This window comes from Euleptes europaea, chromosome 7, assembly GCF_029931775.1.
Source record: "Euleptes europaea isolate rEulEur1 chromosome 7, rEulEur1.hap1, whole genome shotgun sequence".
NCBI classification, from domain to species: Eukaryota; Metazoa; Chordata; class Lepidosauria; order Squamata; family Sphaerodactylidae; genus Euleptes; species Euleptes europaea.
In genome coordinates, this window is record NC_079318.1 from 83377980 (window position 1) to 83403862 (window position 25883).

General features: G+C 47.1%; 2 protein-coding genes across 2 annotated transcripts; one reads left to right on the top strand and one right to left on the bottom strand.

Annotated features, from left to right (window-relative positions):
* Positions 1 to 2165: 2165 nt before the first annotated feature.
* RBM8A (RNA binding motif protein 8A) lies at positions 2166 to 9373 on the top strand. The gene is made up of 6 exons (XM_056853146.1): positions 2166 to 2252; positions 5027 to 5086; positions 6604 to 6681; positions 6850 to 6986; positions 7646 to 7782; positions 9314 to 9373. Exons 1-6 carry the CDS (start codon positions 2186 to 2188, stop codon positions 9357 to 9359), a joined length of 525 nt encoding a protein of 174 aa, XP_056709124.1. The 5' UTR covers positions 2166 to 2185; the 3' UTR covers positions 9360 to 9373.
* A 3496-nt stretch (positions 9374 to 12869) lies between these two features.
* LOC130480621 (gonadotropin-releasing hormone II receptor-like) lies at positions 12870 to 19075 on the bottom strand. The gene is made up of 3 exons (XM_056853228.1): positions 18463 to 19075; positions 15411 to 15615; positions 12870 to 13360 (listed from the first exon to the last, which is right to left on the bottom strand). Exons 1-3 carry the CDS (start codon positions 19036 to 19038, stop codon positions 12870 to 12872), a joined length of 1272 nt encoding a protein of 423 aa, XP_056709206.1. The 5' UTR covers positions 19039 to 19075.
* Between the last annotated feature and the right edge of the window lie 6808 nt (positions 19076 to 25883).

Here is a 25883-nt window from a genome sequence, read left to right on the forward strand (position 1 = left end):
ATCAGGGCCTTCCTCTGATGGTTTGTTGCATAGCATCCATTTTTGGTTTGGGAGGTGGTGGTGGGGTTATCCTGACATCCCTTCCCCGGAACCTTCTCCAAGAAAAAACAACAAAACAGATTTCTCTTTGGCCTCATCTTATGGGTTGAGACATTCTTGAACTCTGGCTTAATGTGAGGGCAGGGACAACAAATAAAGCTTGGTTGCTTCCTTCCTTCTTCAGTGCATTTTATAACCCAGTAAGATAACCAGATAAGAAAAGCACTACTGGATTACAATAAGTGTCCAATCCTGCATCTTTTCCCAAGAGCAGAAGCCCCCCAAGCAAGGCATAAAAGCCTTTTCTGGCTTGTTACTCTTCCAGCAACTTGTATTCAAAGGTATGCTACCTCCGTACATGGAAGTTCTATTGTAGTGGCAGCCACTATTGATTGACCCATCCACACTGAATTTTACATAAACTTCCACAAGAACTGATTTGCTGGAGCAGACTGAAGGCCCCTTGAGTCCAGGATGCCTTCACTAACCTTGGTGGGCCAGATACTTCAAGAAAGTTCACAAGCAGAACATTGAAGGCAACCCTTCCTCACACATAGGATCACAGAGTTGGAAAGGCCCATACAGGCCATCTAGTCCAACCCCCTGCTCAATGCAGGATCAGCCTAGAGCACCTCTGACAAGTGTTCATCCAGCTGCTGCTTGAAGACTTCCGGGGGGGGGGGGGCTCACCACCTCCCTAGGCAGCCAATTCCACTGCTGAACTATTCTTGTGTGTGTGTTAAGTGCCGTCAAGTCGTTTGTGACTCATGGCGACCCTATGAATCAATGTCCTCCAAAGGGTCCTATCCTTAACAGCCTTGCTCGGATCTTGCAAACCGAGGGCCATGGCTTCCTTTATAGAGTCAATCCATCTCTTGTTGGGTCTTCCTCTTTTCCTGCTGCCTTCAACTTTTCCTAGCATGATTGTCTTTTCCAGTGACTCTTGTCTTCTCATAATATGTCCAAAGTACGACAGCCTCAGTCAAGTCATTTTAGCTTCTAGGGTCAGTTCAGGCTTGATTTGTTCTACAACCCACTGATTTGTTTTTTGGCGGTCCAAGGTATCCGTAACACTCTCCTCCAACACCACATTTCAAAGGAATCTACTTTCTTCCTATCAGCTTTCTTCATTGTCCAGCTCTCACACCCATACCTAGTAATAGGGAATACGATGGCATAAATTAACCCAACAAGAGATGGACTGACTCAATATAGGAAGCCACAGCCTTCAATTTGCAAGATCTGAGCAAGGCAGGTAGGACATTTTGGAGGACTTTCATTCATAGGGTCGCCGTGAGTCGGAAGCGACGGCATTTAACACAATACATCTCTATATACAAGCACCGGCCCGCTTGAACACGGAAGGAACCAATAAGGGACTTGTTAGGAGCGCTCCCGTAGAGAGATGGAAAAGTGGACACGGAATAAACTTTGGGAAATATTAAACGCACGGTCGCTTGAGCCTCCTTTCTTCCCTGTTCCAGCCAGGATTCAGCCAGGATCGAACGCACGAACGTTCGAAGAACGTTCAGCCAGGATCGAACGCACGAACGTTCTTCCCTGTTCCAGCCAGGATTCAGCCAGGATTGAACACACGAACGTTCGAAGAACGTTCAGCCAGGATCGAACGCACGAACGTTCTTCCCTGTTCCAGCCAGGATTCAGCCAGGATCGAACACACGAACGTTCGAAGAACGTTCAGCCAGGATCGAACGCACGAACGTTCTTCCCTGTTCCAGCCAGGATTCAGCCAGGATCGAAGAAAGGAGGCTCAAGCGACCGTGCGTTTTCGCCCATTGAGAGCCGAGGGGCGAGTGGTGTCGCTCTATCCCTGGACATCTCTATGGTAAACCCTCTGTCTACGCCGGCGTGTGAGTCTAGTCTTGCTCTCCCTCTATGGTGGTTGTACCACTCGGAAAGAGTGGTGGGCAGGAAGGAAGGCCCTTCCCAACATGGCGGAAACCCCGCCTCTTCCGGGCTCCCCTTCTTCCCAGAAGGCCGTCTGTTCTTTCTCGTCTCCGGCCGCTCCTTCTGCTCCTACTGCGCAGGCGCAGCGTTTCCCGTCGTGCCTCGGGGCTCCGGCTGGTCGTGCTGCGCGGGCCTCTCGTGCTCCCTCCTCGGTCGGGTGGACGTTTTCCGGGCCAACATGGCGGACGTGCTGGACCTCCATGAGGCGGGCGGGGAGGACTTCGCGATGGACGAGGACGGGGATGGTATGCGGCAGGGCTTGTTTGGGGAGGGGGAGGGTTGCCAACTCTGGGCCCAGGCGTTCTTGGAGATATGGGGTGGGGCCTAGGAAGGGCAGGGTTTGGGGAGTGGGGGGACCTCCGCGGGGCCTAATGCCACGGAGTCCAACCTCCAAACCTTCCATTTTCTCCAGGGGAACATGTCGTCTGGCATCAGTTGTGATTATGGGGGAACTCCCTCCCGTCTTAATGTTGGCAACCTGGATTGATAAAGCTTACGAATACATAACAATGGCACAGTTAACTGAAACATTACAAAAGGATATTCAAAAACAAAATAGAGAGATGGAAATCTTTCTATGAATATATTAAAACAGAAAAATAACAATTAAACTCTTATGAGCTACAGCAGGATTAAATTGGAGATCAAATCCACTCTGCTAGTAAGCTAATGTATTACTATATTCTACAGTGGGGTAGTACTAGGCATATCAACGTTGAATAATATTTATGTAATGTTTTCTCCCTTTTCCTTTTTTTCCTTCTGTACCCCTATTTTTTTTATTGAAAATCAATACAAATATTTATTTATTTAAAAAAATGTTGGCAACCATGGGGGTGTTCATGACCCTTGATCTCGCCGCCCCTCTTCTTCGCAGTAATCCTCCACCTATTTTGATTACTATTTTGGCTGAGTTCTCCTCACAGAGGCATGCGGGTGCTTCTGTTTTCCACCACGAGGACTCCCTGCTGTGTCTCTGAAATCTCACGTTATCCTCCCAACAACCCTGTGAGGTAGATAACAGCTGGTGTTTTGCTTAGAGTGTTACACTAGTCTTTTGGAGAGCTGGCTTCAGATGCCCACTCTGCCATCAAGCTTATTGGGTGATCAAGGGCCAGCGATTCTCTCTCAGGCGGTTACCGCACTTGTATTCCCAGTGATGTATTAAGATGCCTGCCACAGCTGCTGGCGAAACATCAGGAAAGGAAATACCAAGACCACGGTCACACAGCCTGGATAACCTACAAGAACCAATGAACTCTGACCGTGAAAGCCTTCGACAATATGATGTATTAAGAGTTTGAAAACGTTATAAAACATAGTGTTCACACTTTGTTTGGCCCCTTTAGCTGTCTTCCAACCATTTATAAGCTGTGGTATCCAAAAACCATTTTAAAGCAATGTTTTTTTTATAACATTTTCAAACTCTTAATACATTGCTGAGAATACAAAGTGCGGTAACTCCCTCAGTCCAACCTGCCTCCCAGGGTGGCAGTGAGAACAAAATTGAGAACCAGCTATACTGCTGTAAGGCCTTTTATGCATGGCTGTTTCCCTCACGGTCACCCCTCTGACGACTTCAGGTCTTTGTTTTGATTGTGCATGCCGTTTCCGACCATCAGAGGTCACCTTGCTGTCCCTCCTGCGTTTCCCTGCATTTTGCCCGTTTCTTCAAGTTCGAGATAAAACAGGTTCCTGAAAACTAGGTATCTGAAATGCAGAGGGAGAGGGAGCAGTCTCTGACGGTCAGAAACACATGCATAATCAAAACGAAGACAAAGTCATCGGAGGGGTGACCGCAAGGGAAACAGCCATGCATAAAAGACCTATGTTTCTTGGAGGAATTGTGAGGTGAAGTGGATTGGTTGACAGTGGGCCAGCCAAATGAGTTATGTAGCTTCATACTGAGTCAGGTCATTGGTCTGGTTCTGAACCAGTTGCAGTTTCCAGACCATTTTTGTAGACAGTCACATGTAAAATATTTTACATGTGATTCCCTCAGTTCGGTGGGCCTTTTCCAGTCCACTGAGCTGAACTTCTGCCTTAACTGGTTGTAATAGTAGTAGTAATAAAATGGTGTAGTAACTCCAGGTATGCCATCCTGAACTTCTTTAGAGATGGTGAGAATGCTGATACAAAACTTCAGACCTCTATATTTCATAGGACCGGATGGTTATCCTCGTCTGTGAACAGAGAAGTTCTGTGGCACTTTAGCATCACGTTTTTGGGGGCTGGATGCCACCCTGTCAGACACAAGTTTTTAAGAAGCTGTTCCTTTAGCCCCCCTTTCAGATTTTTCTTTATTGTCTCTCTTTCCCATTCCTCTAAATACATCATTGTGCTCTGCTTCCATGATTTTGGTTTGGTTCTCCTGGAGGTGGTAAAACTTGCATTTTGACTGTGGTGCTTCATTACATTTAAACTAAAACTTACCTGCATGTATAAAACTAAAATATCAAGGTGAAAACTCGACTAGAAGCTATTTCCTTAACATGCCAGTTTTCTATATCTAGAGATTTTTTTCTTCTTGTGTTGTGTAAACCTCTACTGCATTCTGAAGTGGTAGAGCCCAGATTAGGTTTATCACCTCTGTGAAGAACTCAGCCACTGCTCAGTCTCCTTTCTATTTCCCCCCTTCCTCTTCTTTCCTACCTGTTTCCTATTTTTGTAGTTACCTGAAAGACAAATGACCATGTATGCAAATTTGGGGATTTGGCTACAAAGTTCCCCATGCTTTTCTTCCTGCCCCTGGTCCACCTATCAATTTATAAATCTTTGGTGGCCAGCTGAAATTAGTGGTTGCCAGAATCCTTCCTTGCTTGTGAGTTTGGGCTTTGAAGCACTTTGTGATCCCTCCTTCCTTAGTTCCAGCTTCAGGAGGAAGCTGGGAGGCTTGTGGTGCTAGCAGCCAGTGCCGGGTCAATTCATATTCATTGCTTGTGAGCAAACTTGCTTCTCTTGTGTAATTTGTGTTGATTGGTTGACTAAGCTGAGTTTGTTCTCCTCGCTTTTCTTCTAGAAAGCATTCACAAGCTGAAGGAAAAAGCCAAGAAGAGGAAAGGCAGAGGCTTTGGTTCTGGTAAGGTACTTGCCTTGTCTGCACTGGATTGAGTTAATTTCAGGGGTATTCCGCCCACTGGGATGAATTTGTCCTGTTAAAATATCGGTTTTTTCCTTAACTACCACATGGACTTAGGGAAGTTGAATTTCATATTCAGTTAGTGATACATACTTACTTTAAATATCTACATTTTGCTTTTGGGGCATATTCTGTCTTGTGGCAAGTCAGCTTTCCAGTCTACTTCCACTGCCCTGCTTGTGTGGTGGGAAAGGGATGCATAAGTTTTAGCTGGCCAGAATTCATGCAAGCTGCCGACTCTGCCCCTCCCTAAGGTGGAGAGATAGGCTTTGTCATGCTGAACCTCACATATTTGGAGCAGCTCCCAACTCCAGCACAGTTGTGGGAAGGAGCTCCCTGCCTTCTCTGCCAGTTCCAGCCTAGGGAAGGGGGCTTGTCCTTCTTGCACTCACCAGGAACAGGAAGGACGTTTGCTGTGGTGAGCAAAGAGGGATAGTTAACCTTATCCAAGCTTTGCACAGAAGCCTAATAGACATAACCACTCCCACTCTGTCTATGCGCTACACCACATCTGTGGAACGTTTCTTTTCCTCACGTGTTTTGCCCCTAAAAAAGTAGCTTAGATTTTCCTCAGCTTTTCTCCAGCTTTTACCTTGGGGTAAAAGTGCTCGTAAAAAAGCTGGAGAACAGCTGAGGAAAATCTAATACCAAGGTTTTTTTTTCTTAAGCCAATTCTGAGTTTATTTCACTCAACGTGCAGAAATGCTTAATTCGGGGGGGGGGGTTCCCACCCATTTATGCCCACCCACGCCCATATCCAGCATCCCCAGTTGACTCCACACACCCCTCCTGCAGGGTCGGGAGCCATTTTGTTGAGTGCTCTCTTCTCCGACCATTCCTCATGTGTGCTGATTGTCCTGTCAGTAAACATAAGAGAATTGCCAGTGACTACAGTTTTGATAGAAGAGGAAATGTCTCCGGCGTTCCTGCACAGTAGTGCTAGACTTCATTTGCAAAAAATAAAAAAGGGGGGTTGGTGCTGTGATGCCATCGGAGATGTCATCTATGACACCCAGAACCCTTGTTGGATAATCCTGTTTATTTGGCCATGTGCGAAAGAAATACACCGACTCCACAGCAGAAGGGATTCAGAGGAAAGTGCATGAGTGTGGAATGATTTTCCCAAGCCAATTTAAATGCTTGCGATCGACTGCTGAGAAAATCAGGAGGAAGTTGTGCGTGTGGAATACCCCTTCGTTTCCTGGGCAGGCGGCTAGCTACAAGGCTGAGTAGTTTTTAAAGCTCCTCCCAGTGTATGTAGTTGGGAGAAGATAACTTCTCTGTAGTACCCCTTGCTTAGCCTTCTGTTTGGGGAGTGGAGGAAGTAGGCTCGGAGTAGTTGAGAGAAGAGACGAGCCATAGAGGAAGTTTGAACTGCTGTTTATATGCAGTGAGCCCCCCATCTGAAGACTGTGTCTGTTCATCTACTTGTTCTTTGTGTGTGTGTGTGTGATCAGAGGAGGGCTCCAGAGCCCGAGTTCGGGAGGACTACGACAGCGTGGAGCAGGATGGGGATGAGCCAGGCCCACAGAGATGTGAGTATCCCCAAAGTGCGCATCTGTCTCCCCTCACCCCTTGGCGATTGTCACCTCTCTTTCCAGGGCTTTGTGGAGGGGGGTGGAAGTGGGTCATTTGGCATGGCCACCATTGGGCTGTTTTGTTTGAGCTGACGGCTTCCCGTGCCTTGCATTCCATTGCTATAGCTGTGGAAGGCTGGATTCTCTTTGTTACTGGTGTTCACGAGGAGGCCACGGAAGAGGATATTCATGACAAGTTTGCGGAATTTGGTGAAATCAAGAACCTGCACTTGAACCTTGACCGGCGGACGGGCTACCTGAAGGTAAAGAAGTGTGTTTGGTAATCTTTGCAAGGATCCTCGGAGGCGGGTGTATGAAGGGACTAGAAGATCGCTGATACATACCTCCATTGCCCCAAAACTGTGGGTTAATTCTGCGTGTAATATTGGGTAAACAGCAATAATGGTAATAGCTTCAAGAAGAGGGAGGGTTCATCAGCTGCAGCTGGTGCCCTTCTCTAGCCCCCGCAGAGGCTGGGCTTTGCACCTAAAGCAAAATAGAAAGGCAGCTCAGAGCTGTCATCTTAAGAGGTGTATTACGCAGAAGGAAATGTAGAAGAGGGGAGTCGTTTGTAATTATGCAGAAGTAAGACGGTGAGGTTTTGAATGGTGTTTGAATCCAGTTGTGGCCAGCCTCCTCTCTCCTTTGGTTGCGTTTGTGAGAGAGGAGGTCTAACCTGCCCACAGCCCCTGGCCATTGGCTATGGCTCGATTGCCCATTCCTCCTAACTTCTGCAATCACAAGGCAGCTATATGCCAAGAGGGCACAGAAGGCGACTTCGTACCTGGCTGGGGAGGAGGAAAGCGAGGAGAGTAAACAACTGATTTCTGAAAATGCCTGGTGTTGAGATGAGATCTGGGGAAGTGTTCTTGGGAGACTGGTCCTCCCCCCACATGTCACTTCTCTCCCTCTTCCCTCACAGGGTTATACGTTAGTGGAATACGAGACGTACAAAGAAGCCCAGGCGGCGATGGAGGGTCTCAACGGGCAGGACCTCATGGGGCAGCCGATCAGTGTTGATTGGTGCTTTGTCCGAGGGCCTCCGAAAGGAAAACGAAGGTGAGGTTTTCCCAGAGGTGGGGGTGACGGTGCCCTTCTCTTTGTTTGTTCTCCTGATAGTGAACTAGAAGCTAGTGCTTACAATGAACTGGCACTGCATGACTCAGTTCAGACATGCAAAACTACAGTTGAATTAAACTAACTGTGGTCAGCGTGAGGGACACTCCAGTAGCCATAGGGTACATAGAACCAGAGTGGCATAGTGGTTAAGAGTGCCGGACTCTCATCTGGAGAACTGGGTTTGATTCCCCATTCCTTCACACGAAGCCTCCTGAGTGACCTTGGACCGGTCACAGTTCTCTCTGAACTCTCTCAGCCTGCACAGAGGCAGGCAACAGCAAACCACCTCTGTTCGCCTCTTGCCTAGAAAAATCCCTATGGGGTCGGCATAAGTCAGCTGTGACTTGATGGCACTTTACACACACCCAGTTAGGGTACGTCAAACTAGGATCAGAAACAATGATTTGAATTTTGGTTTGTTTGTTGCAGTCTCAATTATGGCTTTACAGGGTGTGCAGACGGTAATATCATAGCTTGTTCCTGGGGCTGTCCTCGCCACAGTGCAAGCAAAGGATAACAACCAGGTCTTTGCAGAGGAAGTAGGGGAAGAACGAGGACAATGAAGCCAGCATTCGTCAGAGCAGACCAGAATTCGTGCAAGCTGCATTCTGGTCTTGCAAACTAACCATAGTTAAAACAAGCCACGCCTTTCTGTCACAAGTGGGTTGTAACATGGTATTTTGATCGGCCCTCTCCCAAATGATAGGGAATATTTTGTGAGGGAGGAGGAAAAAGCTGTCGGCTGTCTCGCCAAGACATTGAAGAGGTGCAGGTGAAGAGGTGTTATCTTTTAAGATAACAGATTTTGCAAAAACACATAATGAGCCGACCAGGGGAAAAAAGTTCTAACTTTTCTGTTGGTTATACACAGTGTTTGTCTCTAGAGCAACTGCCCTATGAGGAGCGGTTAAAATACTTAAAATACCTATTATATTAGGTGCTTTCAACCACAGGCAGGATAATGCTGCTGCAGTCGTCTTATTTGTGGGCTTCCTAGAGGCACCAGGTCGGCCACTGTGTGAACAGACTTGGACTTTATGGGCCTCGGTGTGATCCAGCTTGGCCTTTCTTATGTGCTTATTTGTTTACTTCCTTTATACCCCACGGCTTACATTGTTCGCCCCCCCCTCCATTTTATCCTCACAACAACCCTGTGAGGTAGGTTAGGCTGAGAGTATGTGACTGGTCCATGGTCATCCGGCGAGCTTCCGTGGCATGAGCGAGGATTCAAACCTGAGTTTCCCGGGTCCAACATGTTTGTCCAACACGCTAACCACGGCACCACACTGGCTCCCCAGCGTGTGAGGCTTGCCAATTGGTTATCTCCACAGGTCGGAAGAGGTACCGAAGCCCAGAATATGGCTTGCTCAAGGCCTCTCAACAAACTGATTCTCAGGCAGTGTGTCACACATCGGAATTACTGTTCAGAGAAACTCAGCAGTGCTTTCTAATCATCTCTGTTTCGTTTCAGGGGCGGCCGTAGGAGGAGTCGAAGTCCTGACAGGAGAAGGCGCTGAGGAGAAACCACCACAGCCACCCCTTTCGTCACCGGTTCATAGTATAAGTTCTTGGTGAACCTGAGGGAGGCACTGGTGTGTACTGGCAGAACTGAGTGCCGGAATTTGTCTCTTGCCTCTATCTCTCCCCAGGGTTTATTTTTTAATTATGCTGTATTTGCCCTACTGAATGGTTTTTTTAATTTGTATTTCAAAGTACATGACACTTCCCTTATTCCTCAGAAACAACCTTGTCCCCGCTTTTCAGTTTGAGAAAGGACTCTGTAAAGCCAACATTCAGAATAAAAAGGCTGGTTTTTTTTTTTTTTAAAGAAAACTCCCAAACTCTGTCTTAAGCCTGTTTCTACGTTACAAAATGGTTGGAGTGTTTAAAACGTGACCCATGGTAATTGACTACCATAACTGTAGTCCAGCAACCTTCCTGTGCTAATTCCATTTTCACTGCCCAGAATGGACAATTGGGGGCAGAGTCTCTGCTTTAACCACAAGGGCCCCTGAACTTGATCTTGCTAGATCTCTCACATATATGAACCATTGATGGGGTAGCAGAAGTCGGTTTCAGGTAGGTGGCTCAAGGTTGACTCAGCCTTCCATCCTTCCGAGGTCGGTAAAATGAGCACCCAGCTTGCTGGGGGTAAAGTGTAGATGATTGGGGAAGGCAATGGCAAACCACCCTGTAAACATAGTCTGCCTAGTAAACGTCGGGATGTGAAGTCACCCCATGGGTCAGGAATGACCCGGTTCTTGCACAGGGGACTACCTTTAGTAGCCTTTGAAGAAAAGAGAAAGTGCGGTTCCTTTCCAGTCCAGATTTTTTTTAGTTAATGTGATCACCTGGAGGTGCTCTTTCCTCACCACCAGCAACCAGGCACGTGACTGTTCCGAAGTCTGCCCTAAGCTAGAGTTGCGTTTTATTTTTCGTGTCTCTGATCGCACCACATGGATTTGTGGCTGGTGTTATATTCCACAGGCAGTAAAAAATGAGCGGGGGGAGGGGGCATCCACTGACATGCAAAAGAAAATACTAACAGCAAAGTTGGCCCACCGCAGTTCAGTATCCTCTCTCTCACCGGAGGGAAGGAGTCTTGGAATGGGCAACTCCTCCCACCCACTCCTGCAGGCAGGGCAGACTGCCAAGATGCCTTCCCTTCGTCCCCGTGGATAGCTTGGAGGAGCCTCCTGCGTCGTGCAAAATCTGCCACGCGAGAGAGCAGAGTGCGCCAGCTCACACACGAAGCTGCTTACTGAACCAGACCATCGGTCCATCAAAGTCAGTATTGTCTACTCAGGCTGGCAGTGGCTTTCCAGGGTCAGAGGTCTTTCACATCACCAACTTCCCCGTCCTTTTAGCTGCAGACACCTGAGATTGGACGTGTAAATTCTGCACCCCAAGCGGGGGCTGTGCCACTTGGCTGCTGCCCATCTCCACTGGGCTGTGGACTGAAGGTCGTCTGGGATGGCTGGGAGCGAACTTCCAGCCCTTAGGCGTGCCCCTCCCCGTTCTTTCCTTCTCTCTCCCCTCCTCACAGCCAGAGTTGAATGAAACTTTGACCAGGCTTGCGAGATGGGGCATGGCGTATCTGGGGCCTAGAGAGCCACAGCCCACGTGAAGCTGCTTTTGCCAGAACCCCCTCCCCAGATGCTGCTCGGCCAGCCCAACCGTGCCCTGGAAACACGCAGCAGGGAAGGAACTTTCCTCTTTGGCCAGAGCCAAGAGCTTGTGCACTGCAGCTCCTCATTCCAGCAGGTTTTTCACACCTTCGCAGGTGTCTGTGCGCCCCTGCTCATGGCTGCCTCTGAGTCTGGAGCCAGTCAGGGTGCGGATGCATGCTTTTCCAGTTATCCCTCTCCAGGCATCACAAGAGGCCAGGAGTATTTTAATGGGGCATTCCCAATGTGTTTTGTAGGGTCATCTTCAGGGAACCTCAAAGAGACCTATACACAGCGGAGCAGATCCCACCAATCTGTTCTGCTCATGGCAGTGCTTCCCCCCAGCACAGGGACCCTTTCTGTGATGTGGGAGGCTCTTCCAAGCCACCCACTTGGACTTTAGACCAGCGGTTCCCAAACTGCTCCATAGAGCACTTGGTGCTCAGCGAAACATCTAGTGCTCCGTGAACAGATTGGAAAGAAAAATACGACTGTTGTTCGGTTTTAGTATATAGGTGCTAGGTGAAAATTAGTGCTCTGATGAATTTCTCTCCTGAAAAGTGCTCCATGACTCAAAAAGTTTGGGAATCGCTGACTCTAGCCTATGAAAGCTGCTGGAATGAAAACTGGTCAGCCTGAGCGACTTAAGGGAAGGGGTTGACGTAAAGTGGTGCGAGGAGTAGCGCTGTCCACTGGGGGGTGCTGTTACTTCACAATGTGGACTGTTCTCTTCCTGTCCAAGATTTCCCACCCACTATTGGCGTTTTTCTCATGTGGGTAGAAGGTTTCAGTTTGAACTGTACAGCAGGCAAGGGATGGCCTGTCTAGACCAGTATTTCTCAGATAGTTGAGCTCAGGCTCTTCCATTTCTAACCTTATTCTCTCCCTCCAGCCCTGCCCTTAAACATCCCTTCCACAGCAGAAATCATAGAGTTGGAAGGGACCACCTGGGTCATCTAGTCCAACCCCCTGCACAATGCAGGAAATTCACAACTACCTCCCCCACACACACACCCAGCGATCCCCTACTCCATGCCCAGAAGATGGCCAAGATACCCTCCCTCTCATCATCCTTGCAACATAGCTGTGAGTATACACAGGATGCTGTTATACGCTGGGACCTCTAGGTTGGAGCACTTATTTAATGCTACTGATAGAAAAGGAGTGGGGGAACATCCCATCTTTAATGCTACTTTACACATCCCAGAACTTCAGCAGGCTTAAAATTCTAACTCTCCATAAAATGCAGTTGATCTGCCCTAGTGAGAACAATTGACTTAGCCCCACCCCCTCCAACTGGCCTCATGAATCCTGAACCCTGCATGACAGTATTACAGAGTACATAGGTGAAGGTGGCTTAGGCCAGTGAGCCCAGCTGCCCAACATGGGAGGCCTAAAACAAGCAGTTGAGGGACAGGGTGGAGGAGACATTTTGGTGGTGGTTCTTGAAGCTGTAGGAACCATCAGCTGCTGGAGGATTCTTAGCATGGGGGCACGTTCTTAACCTCCCCCCTCCAAGTTGGAACGTTATGACTCGTGTTAGATAGTGGTGCCTATAGTTACTCTTTCATCAGCACTCCCCAGTTCATTGGATTAATCTTTCTCATGTAGAGTAACAGTATATGTGAGTAAGTTGTCCGTTTTTACATCAGTGATAACCAACAAAGGGACAATAGGAGCCTCACTGAGAAAATATTCTGTATTTATTGGTTGATGGCATTGATGGTTAGAGTGATTGATGTAGGAACTTTCTGGGTGTACAGCTGGGCAGACTAGAGCCTCCCAGTTACCTGTGCCCAGAAGCAAAGGCAAGATACTCAGGGGTGAGAACGGAGCAGAGGTTCATCTCCTTCCGTCTTTTCAGATGAAGCTCTCTGCCATCTTTCTCCTGTACAATGACAGCTTTGCCCCCGGAGTACCTTCCGCCACCATAAATTCCGCTCTGTACTTTCCCCGGATCTTCTCCGGCCGCCTCAATGGCAGTGCGGTGGCAGCACGGAAGGAGCCGGTCAGCACGGAAGCTGCCCCCGGCTCCTTTTTCCTCTTGCTGCAGCAGCAGCTCCGCTTGCTTTCTGCCTGGAAGTGCATGGCGAAGAGGCCGTAGATGAGGGGGTCAAGGCACGCGTTGAAGAGGCCGAAGAGGAAGAGGATGTGGCTGAGGGAAGGCGGCACCTGCTGTCGGGTCAGCATCTCCGGGGAGAACCAGTACCAGAGGCCGAGCAGGTAGTAAGGTGTCCAGCAGACGACGAAAGTCAAGACGATGATGACGGACATCTTCAGGGAGCGCATGCGCGCCCGGGGAATGTTGTTGTAGGAGCGGCGGAGGTGGAACTCTCTGGACTTGGGGGCCGCTGCAGAAGGAAGTAGGAGATGAATGAGAGAGGAAAGGGGTGGAGGTTCCTAGGAAGAAGGGGAAGAACTGCTGCAGTTGTCTTGTTTGTGGGCTTCCTAGAGGCACCTGGTTGGCCACTGTGTGAACAGACTGCTGGACCTGATGGGCCTTGGTCTGATCCAGCATGGCCCTTTCTTATGTTCTTAAATTGGCTGCCATCTGAACTGCAATGAGTAAATTTTCTAGGTAGCCCACGAGATTCAGTGGAATGTGGAAGTTCCATTTAATCATCCTTTTCCAATAGCTGCTGACATCCCTCTTTCTCTATGAATCTGTTTAATTCCCATGTAAGGACATCTTAGCTATTGATCATCACTGCATCCTAAGGTGACAAACTCCCAGTGTTTTTCTAGCGTGCAAAGTGGTTTTTAAGAACATAAGAAAGGCCCTGTTGCATCAGACCAAGGCCCATCAAGCCCGGCAGTCTGTTCACACAGTGGCCAACCAGGTGCCTCTAGGAAGCCCCCAAACAAGACAAATGCAGCAGCATTGTCCTGCCTGTGTTCCACAGCACCTAATATATTTGGCATGCTCCTCTGATCCTGGAGAGAATAGGTTTGGATCCAGACTAAATTTTTCCACGAATTGAAGGCATTTCTGCCAGTGGAACAGAAATCTCGTTCCTCCTGACCTTCCTCTGCAGTCCACGAATCTCCCTGAAACGCTAATCCTGGGTGATAAGGCACCCTCGGGAATGGCATGAGAGGTAAATGGGGGAGGTCTGCAGCAGGAAGGGAGAACTGGTGGAAGTTATGCAGCCCCTTCCATTAGCGGAAAACTGAGTCTGCATCCGACCTGGTATTTCCTTCTGTTCTGAATTTGCTGCCCATTGATGTCATTAAGTGACTCCTACGTTTGACTATTATCTTCTCTCCCCATTTTGTTTGCGGTTTGTAATTCTACAAGCCTCAAGTGCCCTGCTTCACTGGTTTCTCTGTAAATTAAAAAGCTCTGTTACTCTGGGAAGAGCGCAGAGCATTCTGCATGTGTTCAGAGACATCCCATCTTCAGTGGTACCTCATGCATCCCAGAGTTCAGTTGCTGTGTTGCAAACAGGCCCAGGCCCAGAGAGAACAATTTAGTAATCTCTATCCAACCCTCTTTCTGTATTTTCCCCCATACATGTTTCCATTATTCCCTTACTTGAACTAAGACTGAAGCAGATGTAGTTTTCCCCTTGCCCCAACTCAACTGCCTCCCAAAAGTTTCCTCTGGTTGTCTGGCTGGCCTCTGTCTACCTATTTCCACTCCTTGACTTGTTCTTGTGCCCAAAAGAGTATCTTCTCTCCCGCCCAACTCCATCTTTGGTCATTTATGCATGGGAGTTTTACCTGAGGTTCGTTGCTCGCTGGACCCACACTTTCCTGGTAGGAACCTATGCACCAGCAGTCTCCAAGCTCAAATCAAGTCCTGCCCCTTTAAATGCTGCTTTGTAATTGGCTTAATTTGTAGAGCTTACCGTGAGAGAAAATCCCCCCCAAATCTAATTGCTGCATAAAAAAGCATTTTAAGAACAAAAAAATTAAAAATCTGAAAGGGGAGAGGGAGATAAATCCAAGCCTCAGTTTTAAAAAGCCTTCTGCTCAGAAAGAGCGCCCAGGAAACAGGCAGTATTTGAATCCCTGCCTCTTTACAAACTGCTTTGTAATTGGCTGTGAGATAAACCAAGCTTGCGAGTCCCACGCTTTGCCTTATTCATGGGGATTTCACCTGGGCTGAGCTCGGGGGAGGGAAGAATTGGGTTAACAGAGGGACAGGAAGTCCCGGGGTTTGTGAGGGCTGCCAGCGAGGTCATCTCTAACGGAGGGAAAACTCATGCATAACTCCAAGAAAAAACCGAGACGGACCGGGGGCAAATGTGAGTGAAAGTACCCATGCATGAACGACCTTCGTTAGATTTTTATCCCATTCTTCCAGAGCAGTAGGCGAAGGCTCTCTGCTTTCTCGTGCCCAGCCCACTGCTCTGAAGGGAATCTCCACGTGGCCGTCACCTTCCACATTGACCTCACCGCGAGCTTTCTTCATCTTTCCCGATATCTCGATGAAGATGCGGGAGTAGCAGACAACCATGATCAGCAAGGGCAGCAGGAAGAGGAAACAGAAGGTGAACATGTTGTAGAGGACTTCTTGCCAGTGGGCACGGAAGCTTCCCACGGTGGCACACTGGGTGAAGTAGACGGGCTGGGAGCGGCTGACGGTGTGGAAGACGAACATCTGGAAAGGGCCAAGCGGTGCCCCCAACAAAGAGACAAGTAAGAGCTCAAGATTCTCAAAGAGGCTAGCTTGTTGGAGAAAAAGGTCTTGCTTTTACCCCATAGCAAGCTATTTGGGATTTGGTTTGGACTAATTATTTTAAGTGTTTGGCACGGTACTCTCAAAGTGATCTCGAGAAGTTGCCATAGTGATTGTTTGGTAATTGCAAGGAATCCTAGTTGGCATAAAGCCATGGTTCTGTGAACATGTTTCGAACCAGGGTTTTGAGTTCTGGTTTGCAAGCTGCTTGCCAGCAGTTGCAGTTTCCAGAAATCATGGCAAACTGTAGTTTGTGCAGTAAACCCCAGGGCTGGGTTCTGCAGATGTGCTAATGATAATGCCATGCATCGGTGCAAGATGCCACCATTACTAGAGCAGATCTGTGGGATCCAGCCCGCTCTTTGCAAAGCTGTTTCAAAAGGTGGCTTCTGATTCTTGTATGCTAGCTGGCTGCAAACCGTGGCTTGTCCATTTCAGGCAACACACCAAACCCTAGTTAAGCTGCCTTTATCATGGGTTGGCATGGTGTCTGAACTGAGCATTTAGCTGATGTAAGTTTGGGACTAAATGTAGAGGTACAGCCCACTTAATGACACAGCGTAGAGGTACAGCCCACTTAATGTGCAAGTATTCCACAAAAGTTACCCACCCATATCTAACTACGCCAAGCACATCTGGCCCATTTGAATCCCCACACCACCCTGGAAGCCTGCTGTCACACATTCGCAGCCTAACCTACCTCACAGGTTTCTTGGGGAGAAAGGTGCGGGTTAAAGGAGGTAAATGAATAATAAAAGAGCCCAGGAAGGGAGACTCGGTTTTGGAAAACTTCCTAATCACCAGCTGGCATTCTTTACTACAGCTGGCTAGATGGACCTATTTATAAGGCTGGTGTGGATACAGTTGGTCTTGAAGTAGAACGGAGTTCAAATGTTTCCTTAGACATATTAATCACACACCAGCTCAAAGGCAAGGATACAGTTGGATAACCCTATGTATGTTGCCCTGAGTTATTTGAAAGTCAGGGGAGATGGAAAGCTCATAATAATAATTATATATAAAGTGTACGAAGCGCTAGGCACTATAGAAAAACACACTGCCATTCCTATTAAAAGCCCAGGCAAACCTCGAAGGGCTTTGAACTTTGAAATGGTACAGCCTAGTACATGTGTGTAGTACTTCAAGATTAGGGTTGCCAGCTCCAGGTTGGGAAATACCTGGAGATTTTGGGGGCGGAGCCTGAGGAGGGCAGGGTTTGGGGAGGGGAGGGACTTCATTGCCATAGAGTCCAGTTGCTAAAGTGGCCATTTTCTCTGTCACCTGGAGATCAGTTGTAATAGTGGGAGATCTCCAGCTATTAACCTGGAGGTTGGCAAGTCTATTCAAGATGCAGTCTTGTATTTTCATTAGGTGCTTGTTTTAATAAAGGAGTCACATCCGACAGCCAATCTGAAGGAAAGGAATTTGCTGGCATCCACATCAGTGAAGCCTGGAAGTCAATAGTTGTATGTCTATGTCAAGTGATCAAATTTCAATGCCTTTTAAGGTGGAGGGATGTGGGGAGTATCTCCTTTGCTGCCTCCCCCAATTCAATCCTTCCATTTTGATCACGTATTTGGCCTTTTTTCTCCCATCAAGAATGGAAGAGGAAAGAAGTCAGGATGTGGGAGTGAACCAAAGACACCTTTTTATTTAAAATTTAGAAGGAGAGTTGGCTTTTATACCCCAATTTTCTCTACCTTTTAAGGAGTCTCAAACTGGCTTACAGCCTCCTTCCCTTCCTCTCCCCGCAACAGACACCTTGTGAGGTAGGTGGGGCCGAGAGAGTTCTGAGGGAACTGTGACTTGCCCCAGGCCACCCAGCAGGATTCATGTGGAGGAGTGAGGAAACTAATCTGGTGAGGCCACTGCTCACGTGGAGGAGTGGGGAATCAAACCTGGTTCTCCAGATTAGAGTCCACCACTCTTAACCACTACACCACACTGGCTTAGGGTTGCGAGGTCCCCCCTCTCCTCCAGTGGGAGATTTTGGGAGCGGGGATTGCACGCACGCGGCTGCAAGCGACTATCCTGTCACTTCCGGAAGTGCTGCAGAAGGACAAATTACCACGCGAAACCCCTATTTGAGCGGTAAATCGTCCCGTCGTGCTGCGGCGCTTCCGGAAGTAAACCAGAAGTGATGGGATCATGTTGCTCGCGGCAGCACGCTCGCAATCCTTGTTGTGAGCCCGACGATGGCTTGCTGGGCAATTGCCCGCCATTCCAAGCCACCTGGCCACTCTACGCTGGCTCTCTAGTTTACAGTCTGCTTTTCTCCCCTCTGGAGACCCAAAGTAGCTTACGTTGTTCTCCTGTCTTCCCTTTTATCCTCACAACAACAACCTTGTGAGGTAAGTTAGGCTGAGAGACAGTGACTGGCCCAAGATCACCCAGTGAGCTTCCGTGACAGAATTAGGGATTCAAACCTGGTTCTCCCGGTCCTAGTCCAATACTCTCACGGCTGCACCTCACTTGCTTCAGTCCTAACTTCCTACCAGTTCATCCTCCGTCCCAAACCTATCACTGTTCAGCAACAGGTTTTCCTGGAGGTCCACTTTGAAAATGAAACTGATTGTTTATGAGTCAGTGGCTCAACACTCATGTCGTAAAATGGCAACTACAGGTGCCATTTTGCTTGCATCTTCTTTGTCTTTAGTTATGGCAATTCAGTGGGCCAGAATTAGCCCAAAGACCTCCAGTGGCTGATCCTTGGCACCCACAACATGACTAGAAACCTAATTCACCCCCAGCATTTTTGCAGCCACCTACCTGAGGTAACGCCAGAAGCAAGCTCAAGGCCCAGGCCACGCACAGCATGACTTTGTTCTTCCTCTTGGCCTCACCAACGCTTAGAGGATTCAAGATGGCCGCCCGGCGGTCTAGGCTGATCACCACAGTGACAAAAGCCGAGGCGTACATAGCCACCAGCTTCAGGAACATGAGAAGCCGGCAGGCTAGGTCGCCAGCATACCATTGTACAGTGATGTTCCACACCGCATCCAAAGGCATCACCACAAAGGTTACCAGAAGGTCTGCAGCTGCCAGGTTCATGAGGAGGATTCGAAGGTGGGGTCTCTTCTGGTACTTCTGGGTGATGGTCCAGAGCACAGTAATGTTGAAGAAGGCAGAGGAGAGGAAGAGGGCTATGGTTATAGCCACTCGGACTTTGGCAGCCGTAGAGAAAGTGGGCAACTGGAAGAGCTCCTCTACTGGCAAACTACCATTGGTTGCACTGCCGGCCAAGATCTCCTCTACGCTGTTGAGTTTCCCATGACTTTGGTTGCCTACGATGGCCAGCCCTGATTCCACCATCCTGTGGGCCTTCATTGGAAAGGTGGTGTTCATCCGGCCGGCGTCAAGCCTTCCCCAGACAAAGATAGTGTCCTGCTCCAGACCGGCACAGAGATTCTGCCAAAATTAGGGTTTTCCAATCTGGCTGGTCCCTCGCCAGTCCTTTGGGAAGCCCCACTCTTTCAAAACCCTGGCAGAGCTGACAGATTTTTGGCATGGTTTTTTGCTCAGATAGAGCCACTGCTACACTGGAGCCACCCAGATCCTACTGTGAACTGAGCAGATGACGCCTTTTGCCAGATCAGTGGATTTTGTTCCTTTTTCTGATATAGATGTTAATACCTGCCAAGAAACACTCCTTCCACGTGTGATAAATAGCCCTAAAATGCTTACTTTGCCTCACTTGTAAATATTCTGTTAAAGAGGCTCTCTACCTGGAAAAGGTGATGATATTCAACTTTCTATTCAATTTTGTGGCAGGAGTTAGACAATTCAGTCCAATGCAAGGTTTGCGTCTTCCAAGACCTGAATACACTATTGAGTCTCCAGCACAATCCCTTCCTGGGCAAAAGTTCCACAGTTTCGCCTTCTCTCTGCGGGCTCTGTCTTGCCCGTCAGTGCATTTGTAGCAGGTCCCTCACAACCAGGGCACCAACTCCATTCCAGGAACCTGCAGGAGGAAGAAAATTCAGCTTTGCTTTAAGTTGACTTGCCCCGTTTTCAGGATCCTGCAGTTACGGAAGAGGTGGCAGAGAAGTATGGAAGAAGCAGGGATGTAGCATGCCAGCAGGGGGTACTCTGTTTACGTGTGTGTTTGCAGGCAGGCCATTATGAGCATTCAAAATACATGCTAAACTTTATTTTTTCAAAAAAGTTATTCAACTTCTACCCTGCCCTTTCCCCATAAGGTTGCCAACCTCCAGGTACTAGCTGGAGATCTCCTGCTATTACAACTGATCTCCGGTTGATAAAGATCAGGTCACCTGGAGAAAATGGCCACTTTGGCAATTGGACTCTATGGCATTGAAGTCCCTCCCCTCCCCAAACCCCGCCCTCCTCAGGCTCCATCCCAAAAACCTCCCACTGGTGGCGAAGAGGGACCTGGCAACCCTATTTCCCCAATGTAAACTCAACTAACCAACCAGCTTCAGGTAATTTAGGAATTGCATTATGGGGCATGCATGAAGGCATAAGATTTTTAGTAGGGCTGTCATCCAGTTAAAGATATTTTAGTTAATACTATGAGTTTTAGTGAATTGATTAAATCAGAAGAGGAAGAAGAGTTGGCTTTTATACCCCACTTTTCTCCACCTTAAGGAATCTCAAAGCGGCTTACAATCACAATCCCTTCTCATCCCCACAACAGGCACCTTGTGAGGTAGGTGGTAGCTGAGAGATTTCTGAGAGAGCTGTGAATGGCCCAAGGTCACTCAGCAGGCTTCATATAAAGGAATGGTGAAACAAACCCAGTTCTCCAGATTAGAGTCCGCTGCTCTTAACCACTACACCACACTGGCTCTATCAATTCAATCTGCATACATATGGATGGTGTATGAATATAAATTACTAAATTACTGGAAAACATATTTTACATGATGCCTATACTTAAATGAAATATTTACTATTAACGTCCTATGATGCCTATACGTGTTCTCCCAGAACTCTCTCAGCGCACACAGAGGCAGGTAATGGCAAACTACCTCTGAAAGTCTCTTGCCTTGAAAACCCTCCAGGGTCGCCATAAGTCAGCTGGGACGTGACAGCAGAATGACACACACAGACATGTCGCAGCATCTTAGAGGTATTTCTTCCTCTTTCTGAGTGCGAGAAGGTGGACTGACTCTTCCAAGGTGACATTTGCCATCTAATTATTTTGTGTTAAAAATTTACAGATTTTTTGGGGGGTGGGGGGAGAGAAACTTACCCAGTTTATTAGGGATACCAAAAGTATTTTTAATTGATTACACAGTTGGGTTAGTTAAACGTTGTAGTCCTCTTTTTAAATCCTTAAAATGGGGTAGGCGTGGAAATATTTTTTTAATTGTATTTAAAAATCAAGCTCCTCCACTTGTTTTTTTTTCTTTTCTAATTTAGTTTTTCAGATAAATGCAATCCCTCTCTCCTTGCAGCTAGCTCTGCTGCAGCCGCTTCCCCGGCCTGCCACCCTTTTCACGTTTATTTTTAGCTTGGCTGCTGTTCGGCTCTGCCGGTTAGCTGATTTATTCAGGTGCTACCAGGGGAAGAATGGAAAAGGAATCGGAGATAAGAGGAACAAGAAGGTACAGAGCGATTTCCAGCCGCGGAGACAGCCAGCAGGTAGCCAAGCATACCGAAAGAATGGCAACCCCGAGGTCTATTTTTCTTTGCTTCCTTTCCTCACCAGGGATGTTCCTGGAAAGGATGCCGAGCATGGAAATCCCTCCTCAAACAAAAAACTGAGACCAGCATGAAAAGGGCAGTTGAGGTGGGGGGATTGCATTTAAATAAAAAAACTAAGTCAGGACTCAGGAGCCTTTCCGTCTCCACTGAGTAACCTCCACAAAGGTTTCAACAAATGCAGACAGCGTCTCCTCATTTCACAGCTGAAAACAGGGATGTGCATAGGGTTGCCAACCTCCAGGTAATGAGAGAACAAAGTAGACACCACTGTACAAGTATCAAGGGATTTGGAAATCAGTACAGGAGCGAAGCCAGTTTAAACAAAGTGCAAAATTCTTTATAAGCTACCACAAATAGTTCAAGACAATACAAGACAAAATGTACAACAAAACCCACAAAATTCCATATATACATATGTATAGAAGTTGTTTGACATAGTTGTCTCAATTGTGAGTACAAAATCTTCTTATTGAAGACAAATATCAGGTGATAAGCCAGAGATCATCAATTTGTGGAGGATACGGCCGTTTCAGATTCTTAGCTTATAAGGCAATTCTTCCTCAGTCCTTCACCAATCTCCTGCATACCTTTCTACATATTCCATAGATATAATGTAGGTAACTTTTAATTGTCCCTCAAAGGGTACAAGGCAGACCTCCTCCCACTCAGGGTAAGGATCCAAAGTGTGGCTGTATCCTCCACAAATTGATGATCTCTGGCTTATCACCTGATATTTGTCTTCAATAAGAAGATTTTGTACTCACAATTGAGAACAACTATGTCAAACAAATTCTGTACATAAGTATATATGGAATTTTGTGGGTTTTGTTGTACATTTTGTCTTGTATTGTCTTGAACTATAGGTGGTAGCTTATAAAGAATTTTGCACTTTGTTTAAACTGGCTTCGCTCCTGTACTGATTTCCAAATCTCCAGGTAATAGCAGAAGATATCCTGCTATTACAACTGATCTCCTGCTGATAGAGATCAGCTAGTATCTGGAGGTTGGCAACCCTACTGACAAAGTACAGCCCAAGACAAGCTTTATCTGTTAATTATGTTGCTAGAAGCTAAAATGACTAAACTGAAGCTACTGTAGTCACTGGCAAAGACAATAATGCTAGGAAACGTTGGACATATGGTTGCCAGGTCCCTTTTCACCACCGGCGGGAGGTTTTTGGGGCGGAGCCTAAGAAGAGAGGTTTGAGGAGGGGAGGGACTCCAATGCCATAGAGTCCAATTGCCAAAGCAGCCATTTTCTCCAGATGAACTGATCACTATCGGCTGGAGATCAGTTGTAATAGCAGTAGATCTTCTGCCGCTACCTGGAGGTTTACAGAAATTAGTATAGGATACAACAAAATCACTTATGACATAATGTCGATTATTCAAATTTTTTCAAGTAATATACTATATTTCTAACTATACCAAATGTAACTCAGAAAGGATCCAAGCCAAACTACACAAAAAAGTAAACCTTTCAGTATTATCTATAACATTTAAGCAAGTCCATAAATACTCTTCATTCTTGTATCACAGCTCCTCCTGATAGGTAGCTGACATTCACAGCCTGGTTTGCTGAAACGTGATAATGCAGTCCTTGTAAATTTCATTAATAGACTTAGGCCATTTATGCACGGGAGGTTTTGCCTTGGATTTGCCGCTCTGTAGATGCGCATTTTCCCCATCCGAATTCTCAAAACTCTGCATGGGGGCTTATTGTTGAGTTCTGAGAACTCAGATGGGGAGAAGTTGCATCTACAGAGCGGCAAATCCAAGGCAAAACCTCCCATGCATAAATGGCCTTATAGTCTCTCTTATGCATAGCTGAAATTGCGTTCCACCTTGTAACGAAGCAAAGTAGGCAGCTAACCTATAAGTCTATGTTGCACACTGAAGAAGAGGAGAAATGATACACTACCCGGGATGACCGTTTGTGCATTACTCCGACTACCTTCTTTGTGAAGCTTCACTGTGAAATTTACAAGGACCGCATTATCACGTTTCAGCAAACCAGGCCGTGAATGTCTGCTACCTATCAGGAGGAGCTGTAATACAAGAATGAAGACTGGTTCTTGTAGGTTATCCGGGCTGTGTAACCGTGGTCTTGGTATTTTCTTTCCTGACGTTTCGCCAGCAGCTGTGGTAGGCATCTTCAGAGGAGACAACAAAACGCAGCATACAAACAAGGATAAAAGAACATGAAAGATACTGCAGACTGGGCCAACCTGAGAAATCAGCAGTGGCTGAACATGGACTGACCCAAACAGGACACAGGGTCTTATTCCAAGACACTGAAAGACTGGACAATTCTACCAACTATTTTGTCAGATTGCACAGAGAAGCCATTGAAATTCATAAACATCAGCACAACTTTAACAGAAAAGAAGAGAGTTTAAGAATGAATAAGGCTTCCTGTCCTGAAAACCTCCAGACTAACAAAGACTACAGTCAACAATAGCCACGCAGATTATCTTTGGATTTCACACATTAACAGATCACTTCAGGATACAATGGTTCCATATTAACATACCACACCCTCATTAGCACATTATCTTGATACATACAGGACAATGATTAGCACATTACCTTTGATACTTTTTGCAGGACAATGATTCAGCTCAAACCCAATCCCTTTCTGACTATATATTACTCTTCCTACCATGGTTACACAGCCCGGATAACCTACAAGAACCAATGAACTCTGACCGTGAAAGCCTTCGACAATATTAAGAATGAAGACTATTTATGGACTTGCTTAAATGTTATAGAGAATATTGAAAGGTTTACTTTTTTGTGTAATTTGGTTTGGATCCTTTCTGAGTTACATTTGGTATAGTTAGAAATATATTGTTTTAGACATTACTTGAAAAAATTGTACTAAAAATTTGAATAATCAACATTATGTCAAAAGTGATTTTGTTGTATCCTATACTAATTTCTGTAAACTTGTTAAGGTATAGAGGTATTTTTTTTCTGAATAGCTACCTGGAGGTTGGCAACCCTAGTTGGACAGTAGGAAAAGAGATCAGGAGATCGATTGACTCAATAAAGGAAGCCATGAGCAAGGCTGTTAACGAGGGGATGTTTTGGAGGTCATTGATTCATAAGTCAGAAGAGACTAGATGGCACATAATGCTTGGGAGCAGGCCCTCCGTTCTTGTCCCCCCCACCCCCGCCATTCCCAAGGTATAAAATCAGGCACTTTGGGGAAGGCCAAGCAAGCCTATCAGATGAGGGGGCAGGTCTACTCGTGGCCTTTGGCAAAGCCAAGCATAACACAGCTCCTAGTTTTAAAGCAATGGGGAGGGGGGAGAGAAGAGCCTGTCCTCTTCCCCTCCGCTCCATTGGACTCCAGGCTGCTCCAGGGCTTGCAGCAGAGCACAAGGGGGGCAGGAAAGAGGGGCCCATCAGGCATTCAAAATGGTTAAAAGTCACCAGCCCCCCAAACTCTTCTCCCCTATGTTTAGAATCCAGCTACCACTTGGAGGTTGGCAGCCCTAACTAGTAGTAGGGATGCCAGCTTCGGGTTGAGAAATACTTGGATATTTTGGGGGCGGAGCCTGAGGAGAGCGGGGTTTGGGGAGGGGGAGACTTTATTGGCATAGAGTCCAGTTGCCAAAGCGGCCGTTTTCTCCAGGTGAATGGATCTCTGTCGGCTGGAGTTCAGTTGTAATAGCAGGAGATCTCCAGCCACCACCTGGAGGTTTGGCAAACAACCAGTATAAGGCTCAATAATTCATATCCAAATGCTAATTGGAAAGTCTCAATGTAATTTCAAAATAGTGACAAAGACAATGTGCATCACAAACAATCTAATATACAATACTATATACAAATTATATACAAAAAACCTAATGCTAACTGAGTGTAATCCTTACAGTATTGGTGATTCCTTGACTATACCACCTGGAGGTTGGCATCCCTAACTAGTAGCCACTGATCGATAGGGTTGCCAAGCTCCAGGTAATAGCTGGAGATCTTATGCTATTACAACCGATCTCCAGCCGATAGAGATCAGTTCCCCTGGAGAAAATGGCCGCTTTGGCCATTGGACTCTATGGCATTGAAATCCCTCCTCTCCCCAAACCCCACCCTCCTCATGCTTCACCCCAAAAACCTCCCGCCGGTGGCGAAGAGGGACCTAGCAACCCTAGATGGACCTCTGACATGAATCTATCTAAACCCCTTTTAAAGCTATCTATGTTTATGGCTATCACTATATCCACTGACTGTGAATTGCACAATTTCACTATTTGTTGAAGAAGTATTTCCTGTTGTCTGAGTAGCATGGGTAGCCATCTCTCATGATCCAACTCCCATCTTTATGGCTTGAGATGTTAAAGCTCTGAGTGGAGAATTGTCTCCATCTAGGGTTGCCAACCTCCAGGTAATAGCTGGAGATCCTTCTATTACAACTGATCTCCAGCCAGAGATCAGTTCCCCTGGAGAAAATGGCTGCTTTGGAAATTGGACTCTAAGTCATTGAAGACCCTCTCCTCCCCAAACCCTGCCCCCCTC

Bases quoted from the DNA above. Each gene is read 5' to 3' on its own strand.
- LOC130480621 (XM_056853228.1), bottom strand. From the start codon at position 19,038: ATGAACACCACCTTTCCAATGAAGGCCCACAGGATGGTGGAATCAGGG. The intron at 15,616-18,462 runs GTAGGTGGCTGC...GGCCCTTTCCAG, and splicing joins TGCTTCTGGCGTTACCTCAG to ATGTTCGTCTTCCACACCGT. The intron at 13,361-15,410 runs GTGAGGTCAATG...TTCCTTCTGCAG, and splicing joins AAAGATGAAGAAAGCTCGCG to CGGCCCCCAAGTCCAGAGAG.
- RBM8A (XM_056853146.1), top strand. From the start codon at position 2,186: ATGGCGGACGTGCTGGACCTCCATGAGGCGGGCGGGGAGGACTTCGCG. The intron at 5,087-6,603 runs GTAAGGTACTTG...GTGTGTGATCAG, and splicing joins AGGCAGAGGCTTTGGTTCTG to AGGAGGGCTCCAGAGCCCGA. The intron at 7,783-9,313 runs GTGAGGTTTTCC...GTTTCGTTTCAG, and splicing joins CCTCCGAAAGGAAAACGAAG to GGGCGGCCGTAGGAGGAGTC.